Here is a 6,559-nt window from a genome sequence, read left to right as displayed (position 1 = left end):
TGGAGAGGGGAGGAGGGGTGGAGAGGTATGGGGGGGGGGGGGGGGGGGCGGTGTGGAATTTGCGATCTAGCCGCAATGTTTGCCCTGTTCAGCCAGGTGGGGGAGTGGGGGTCTGAAGAGCTGTACAAACCTGAATGGGGGAACGGACTCGGATCATAACTCGGGACAGAAGCCAAGAGCACAATACCTCACCCCTCTGTCCACTTAAAAAGGCCACGTATGGGAGTGACTGCTGGCCTGGTGGGGCCTTATGCAACGTTTCAGTTTAAAAGTGCTTTGAGAAACCAACAGAAATGTACACACGCACGAAAGAGGACCATAACAGAACCAATGTATGACTGTTACCTGGCCAGACTGGTGGTGGTGACGGTTGTTCACCTGCAGGGGGCCTGCTGACAGTGCAGTGAAATTATGAAGCACTTGTGGAGTACAGGACATGAAACATGGTGAGGCCTCAGTAATGCATCACAGACTGAGTAATGAACAGAATCATGTGAAATGACCAAAGCACGCACATAAACAGACTTGTGAAACTATATCTATATTTTTATATGAATATTTTGTTAATAAAAACGGGACATTAACGCTGAAAGGATGTTTAAAAATAAGTTTAATTAAACAAAATAGAAGTCTTAAATATACAAATTACATTTTTACAAATTAAAAAGTTCCAGTTATCTGTCCGGTACCTAATACACACCTCAAAAAATGAAGTGAACCCTCAAAAAGTGTCACTCCACAAAAAGTGAAGTCTGTACAAAAAAAACACACATATGTACATGTGTATACATGCAGGCATACAAAAACACACACATACAGACACATATACTCGCACACAGTCTTACATACATATTTACATCCTGTTCAACGTACAATGTACAAGTCCGGTAAATACATATATTCACTTACATTTTCTTATATGGATGAATGTGAAAGTACTCTGAACAGAAGAGAGAAGGGAGAGAAGAGGCCATCAGTGCTTACACACTTTCTCTCCCGCACTGGCATATCCGAGTAACCAGGGTCAATGTGAAAACTGACATTACAACAGCAGGGAAACTAAAGTGCAAGAGAAAGTTTTGCATTGGAGCCGGAATGGAGGCCTGCTGGAGTTCGGTGGGCAGGTCAATTGAAGAGGGCCCCCTGCTGGTTTGAACGGCACTGTAGACTGTAGGGTGGCTGGGTGGTTCAGGAGTCAGTCTGGGGTGACTCAGTGCTGGAAGGTGTGGATGTCGCTGTGCGGGCTGGCGGAGGGCGGCTGGGGGCCGTCGTCGTGGCAGCGGTCGGCGTGGCGACGGCGGCAGCTGCAGCGCTGGATCCACATGACGCTGCGGGCGAAGCTGTCGCCGGCGGGGCAGTGGAAGCGCAGGCGCACGGTGCGGGTCGCAGACGGCGAGCAGCACCGCCCGTCCGAGCAGGACCCGCACGAGCGCGGCCGGTACCGCCGAGCCGTGGAGCAGCCCGCAAAATGGACCCGCACCGGCCTCTCGGGCCTCACCGTCCGCTGACACCTCTTCCCTTTCTGAGAGAGAGAGAGAGAGGGAGGGAGGGAGAGAGAGAGAGGGAGAGAGGGAGGGAGGGAGAGAGAGAGGGAGAGAGGGAGGGAGGGAGAGAGGGAAGGGAGAGAGGGAGGGGAGAGATAGAGAGAAAGAGGGAGAGAGCGAGAGGGAGGAGAGAGAAAAAGTTACGGCTTAGAACAGATACTCAGCCTCTCAGCTTCTTCTGTTGCTTCTTAACTATGGAAGATTAACTAAGGTTATAGGAGTTTCTGCTGCTATACTACAGTACATATGAACTGTACTGTGAGCGACATTAGCTAAGGAGGAGGTAAGAGCGGTCGTCTGACAGTCGGAGGTTGCCATTTCAATCCCCCGTCCTTGAGCAGGACACCTAACCCCAAATTGCTCCCGATGAGCTGGTTGGTGCCTTGCATGGCAGCCAGTGACCATTGGTGTGTGACTGTGCATGTGAATGGGTGAATGAGAGGCTTCAATCTGGATAAAAACCCTACATAAATGCTGTCCATTTACCATTTATTGCCATTACCATCACCATTACTGTCACCATTGTCTATTGCCACAGTGCTTTATGTGGTCAGACCCCTTGAAAGATTTTCAGAAGACCAAAAAATCTTTCAGCTTCAGCAGAAGAGAGATGGAGCTATTAATGTTAGAACCATGGGGCGTCTAATGGGTGGCGTCTGTAGACTCATGGGAAATGGCTGGAGCCACGAGATCAGGACACGAGATTCTGGCATCTTACCCTGAGGGGCGGGGCCAGGGCGAGGTCACACTGCCGGATTTGGCACAGCCTGGTCTCCCTGACCAGCCGGCAGTCTGCGTTGCTATTGGTCACCCGGCTGGACACGCCCATCCCGCAGGTGGCGGAGCAGGGGGACCAATCGGTGGTCTGCGGGAAGCACTTGGACGTGATCAGGCCATGTGACTCGGAGAGAGACATCCAATCTGTGGAACAAACACAGGGACGGCTGTCAGAGACAGATACTAGAGCAGGGAGAAGGCAAGGTGAGAGGTGTGACTTTTAAAAGATTTTGGCCCTCAGTAATTTTTGTCTTTTTTTTCTTCTTTTTTTTAGGTATAGGCTAGTACTTTCAGCTGCTTGTTTCCTCATGCGAAAGATGAGGTGTGAGATCAATTGCTACGTGTTTAGCAGGAGTTTAAACCTCAAGCTAATCAAACTTGAAAACCCATAGACCAACAGGGAAATAAGGATTAGTTGTTCTGGCTGTAATGCAGTGGTCTATGGATTTTAAACCTGAGGTTTAAACTCAAGCTGATATCATGGAACAGACCAATTATCATTATTATTATTATTATTATTATTATTATTATTATTAGTATGATTATTATGGTTCTTCTTCTTCTTCTAATTATGATTATAATTATGAGGATTATTATGATGATGATGATGATTATGATTGTTATGATTGTTATGATTATGATTATGATTATGATTATGATGATGATGATGATGATGATGATTGTTATGATTATGATTATGATTATGATGATGATGATGATGATGATGATGATGATGATGATGATGATGACGATGATGATGGTTATTGTTACCTTGGGGGATGGCGGTGCTGGTCCTCCGGGGGCTGAGGGCCAGCAGCAGCTCGTTGCCGGCGGGGTCGGGGTGTCGGTTGGGGCGGGGCGGGGGCGAGTCCTCACTGATGTGGTTGGGGTCGTCGCAGTACCACTGCTCACAGCAGCCCCCGGGCGGGCGGGCCAGGCGGGGGCTGGCGCAGCGCCAGTTGGGCAGGGGCACCTGGTGGGGGCAGAGTGGCATACAGCCCACCACCCCGTCCATGCAGGAGCACTGGTGCTGGCAGCCCGGCTGGAAGTCCTCCCCGTGCTGGTACACCCGCCCGTTCAGCTCGCACGGGCGGCCCTGCTCCTCAGCTGCAGGGGGCGACAGAGAGCAGCCCTGTCAGCGCCATGCAGGGATCTTCACTTTAAAACTGGCTTCACACTTTATACTAAATCTACTTTGTTACTGGAACTTCGGGAAAAACACGGCAGTTGGACTAAATCTAGTCATACAGATTTCTTAGATTAACCAGCTTATTTGGTCAGCGCTATATTCATTACTGACAGTTCTGTCTCCGTATTTGATGCATCCTATTTATTTTCATGAGTATGCCTCTTAATAAATATTCAGAACTATATAATATAATAAGTATAATGTATAGTAGATAGCATCAGCAACCAGGGCAAGTAAGGTGGAGATGTTATAAAGGAATACAGGAGCTGACCATCTGGTCGTGATAGAGAACGTATTTCATTGCTGATGCACAGCTTAGTTGGGGGATATTCAAATCTGTCCCTGGTGGCCAGTAATGCTGCTTGATCTTCATTCTTCCCTCAAATCTGGGCATGTTAGACCTGGGGCCGCAGGTATGTGAGATATCTGACCAATCAGTAGCCTTAATCAATCTAGTAACAGTCAGCTAGAAAACCAGCAGTACTCAGCAGTACAGATTTGAATATCTATGGCCTAGGTCGAGAATCTTGGCCTTGAATCCAAATTCGGTCCTGGTTTTCTTTTCTCTCAGGTAATTAGCTGAACAATAAGTGCCAATGATTGGCAAGACTGGCTTCACACCTGACTCCCAGGTAAAGAGAGGGTGGAAAACCATCAGTTCTCCGACATCGAGGACCCCTGGCCTAGGTGTTGGCAGTTACCTCGACACAGGCCGCGTGCGGGGTCTCCTCCGGCCCCTAGGTGGCAGCGCAGGCCCTTGATGTGGTCGCAGGGCTGCGTCAGGCTGCAGTCCTGGTTGAACTGGCTGGCGCACACCTTGCAGCAGCCACAGCCATCAGTCACGGTGCTGACGCCCAGCGGGCAAGAGGGAGGGATGGCCGGGCACGAGCATGCCAGCGGACAACCAGCCTCCACCTGGGAGCAGGAAGCAGGAAGTGGGGGGAGGGAAGAGGAAGTAAAAACAATGATAATTTGTTATAATGATATTTATACTGCTGCTACTACTACTGTATAACAGAACAATGATAATAATAATAATAATAATAATAATAATAATAATAATAATACAATAGTAATGTTTTCTTTATAAAGCACTCTTCATACAGGATTAATAGTATGAAGCAGGGCAGAAGCCTGGAAGAAAGCAGACACATGGTTTAATAACATGTAGGTACTGTACACAATAGCCGTGTGAGAGCTGTGCATGCACACACACGTCTCCAAATGATGACATCATAGAGCAAAGGACAGGGAGGAGCAGGAGGATCTTTATGACGTTTATAGATTGACAGAAACAGAAACAGACAAACTGGTAAAAGCCCCATATATGACCACAGAGAGGTCCACCGCTCAAGAGCAATTTTCCTATTAGCTGCATATCATATGGCTGTTTTTCTAGCAAGTCCTGTTGAGAGAGGCCACTTCCTACACTAATATCCTCTACTGTTTGAGTCAGCAGAGCTTCCAATGAACAAGAGGTGCAAGTACACTAAATAAGCTGAAATAAAATAAACACCTCTAACCTTGAGGAGGATATGAGTCCACAGGTATATAATATATTGTACCACAGGAAAATGTAGTCAGCCTGTTTATTTAATGCTGACTATTTTAGGGTGCATTTTAAATAGACATTGAGGGGTAGACAAGACTTCTGTGTTCCTAGCTCAACAAAAGTGCCCTGTACACACATACACACACACACACACACACAGAACTCACGAAGCAACCAGTGGTTCTTTGAGACCAGAAATGTAAAATTTACGTGAAAACGTTAGTGCAAGCCTATGCAGAGAGCCTGAGATGGTACAAACTGAAAGGCTGGCTCAACTGCCATTAAAAACCCAAAACAAACAAACTGCTGCTTCAGGCTCCCCATACTCACACAGCCATCACTGTGCTGGAAGATCTGCAACTTGGGTAGAAACATTTTTCTTTCGTGCATTTTTTCACAGAGCCCAAAGAGCTGTATTGATCGGAGGGGAACACCGCTACGTAAAAGAGACCCTTGTGCCATGTCCATGTCTGCGTGGTCACACATCAGGCAGCTCATAATGTAATGAATAGCAGTATGTATGCGTATAGGAGAACATGCCAATACCACAGACAGTGGCTTACATCATTTCATTATTATTATTAATTCACTTCTTATCCAGAACAACATACACAGCTTACTATTTTTACATTGTATCCATTTATTCAACTAGACATACAATATAACTAAACAATTTAGGGCAAGCACCTTGTTCATTGTATGATCAAGGGTGCAATGGCAGAGAATTCACCTGGGAATCAAAACTGCCGCTGAGTTATGAGCCCAGTTCTTTACCATTATACTCCACTGTCACCCTGCAGTAATGGGTTCAAGAACAAAGAAACGGCAATGATGAAAGATTAAAACCCGCGACCTCCTGGCCACAAGCCCAGCTCCTACAATCTATTGCTGAAGTGTTATAACACACTGAGAGGGTGAAGCGTACATGCATGAACACTATTTCAGCCACACAATTTCAGGGAAATAAAAGGGCAATTCAGACAGACAAGAGACAGACAGACAGACAAACATGCAGAGAGGAGAAAGGGAGGCATGTGTGCATCACCACTTTCTCAAGAACTCACCGTCAGGGCAGCGCAGGAGAGGGCAACCAGAAAACAAGTGGAAAACATGACCCTTGTCGTGTCCCCCTCAGAGAGAAAGAGAGGCAGATCTCAAACACCACTAAGAGCAGCCCTTCCGTGGCAGTGGGAACTATCTGGCAGATAACAGCAGATGAAGAACAAGCTGGTGGATGAATCCCAAATCTTTTTTTGTGGGCGAAACCAAAGAGGAGTCCGTCTGTCCCGCCGTGTGTTTCTGTAGCACGTCGGTCTGTGGAGGAGCACAGCAGTGTGGGTCTGTAGCACGTCGGTCTGTGGAGGAGCACAGCAGTGTTGGTCTTTCTCTCTCTCTGTCTCCGCTCTCTCCTGAGGAACTGGCTGTGGTTTGGCTTCATTCAGAAATCCCCCCTCCTGCACCCAGTCTTATAGGGGCTGTCAGACTGCCCCCCTCTGA

The 6,559-nt window shown here is 47.5% G+C and overlaps 1 protein-coding gene across 1 annotated transcript; it reads right to left on the bottom strand.

The window, feature by feature from the left end:
* Positions 1-1,210: 1,210 nt before the first annotated feature.
* Positions 1,211-6,338, bottom strand: ccn1l1 (cellular communication network factor 1, like 1). The gene is made up of 5 exons (XM_061262120.1): positions 6,127-6,338; positions 4,212-4,425; positions 3,093-3,428; positions 2,263-2,465; positions 1,211-1,522 (listed from the first exon to the last, which is right to left on the bottom strand). The coding sequence occupies exons 1-5, from the start codon at positions 6,172-6,174 to the stop codon at positions 1,211-1,213; spliced, it is 1,113 nt and encodes a 370-aa protein (XP_061118104.1). The 5' UTR covers positions 6,175-6,338.
* Between the last annotated feature and the right edge of the window lie 221 nt (positions 6,339-6,559).

The sequence above is a fragment of the Conger conger genome, chromosome 12, assembly GCF_963514075.1.
Source record: "Conger conger chromosome 12, fConCon1.1, whole genome shotgun sequence".
NCBI lineage: Eukaryota > Metazoa > Chordata > Actinopteri > Anguilliformes > Congridae > Conger > Conger conger.
This window is presented reverse-complemented; position numbering and strand designations above follow the sequence as displayed.

Coding starts and splice junctions, on each gene's coding strand:
- ccn1l1 (XM_061262120.1), bottom strand. CDS start 6,174: ATGTTTTCCACTTGTTTTCTGGTTGCCCTCTCCTGCGCTGCCCTGACG. Junction 4,426..6,126: donor TCTCCTGCGCTGCCCTGACG/GTGAGTTCTTGA, acceptor TCCTGCTCCCAG/GTGGAGGCTGGTTGTCCGCT. Junction 1,523..2,262: donor CCCTGGCCCCGCCCCTCAGG/GTAAGATGCCAG, acceptor TCTCTCTCTCAG/AAAGGGAAGAGGTGTCAGCG.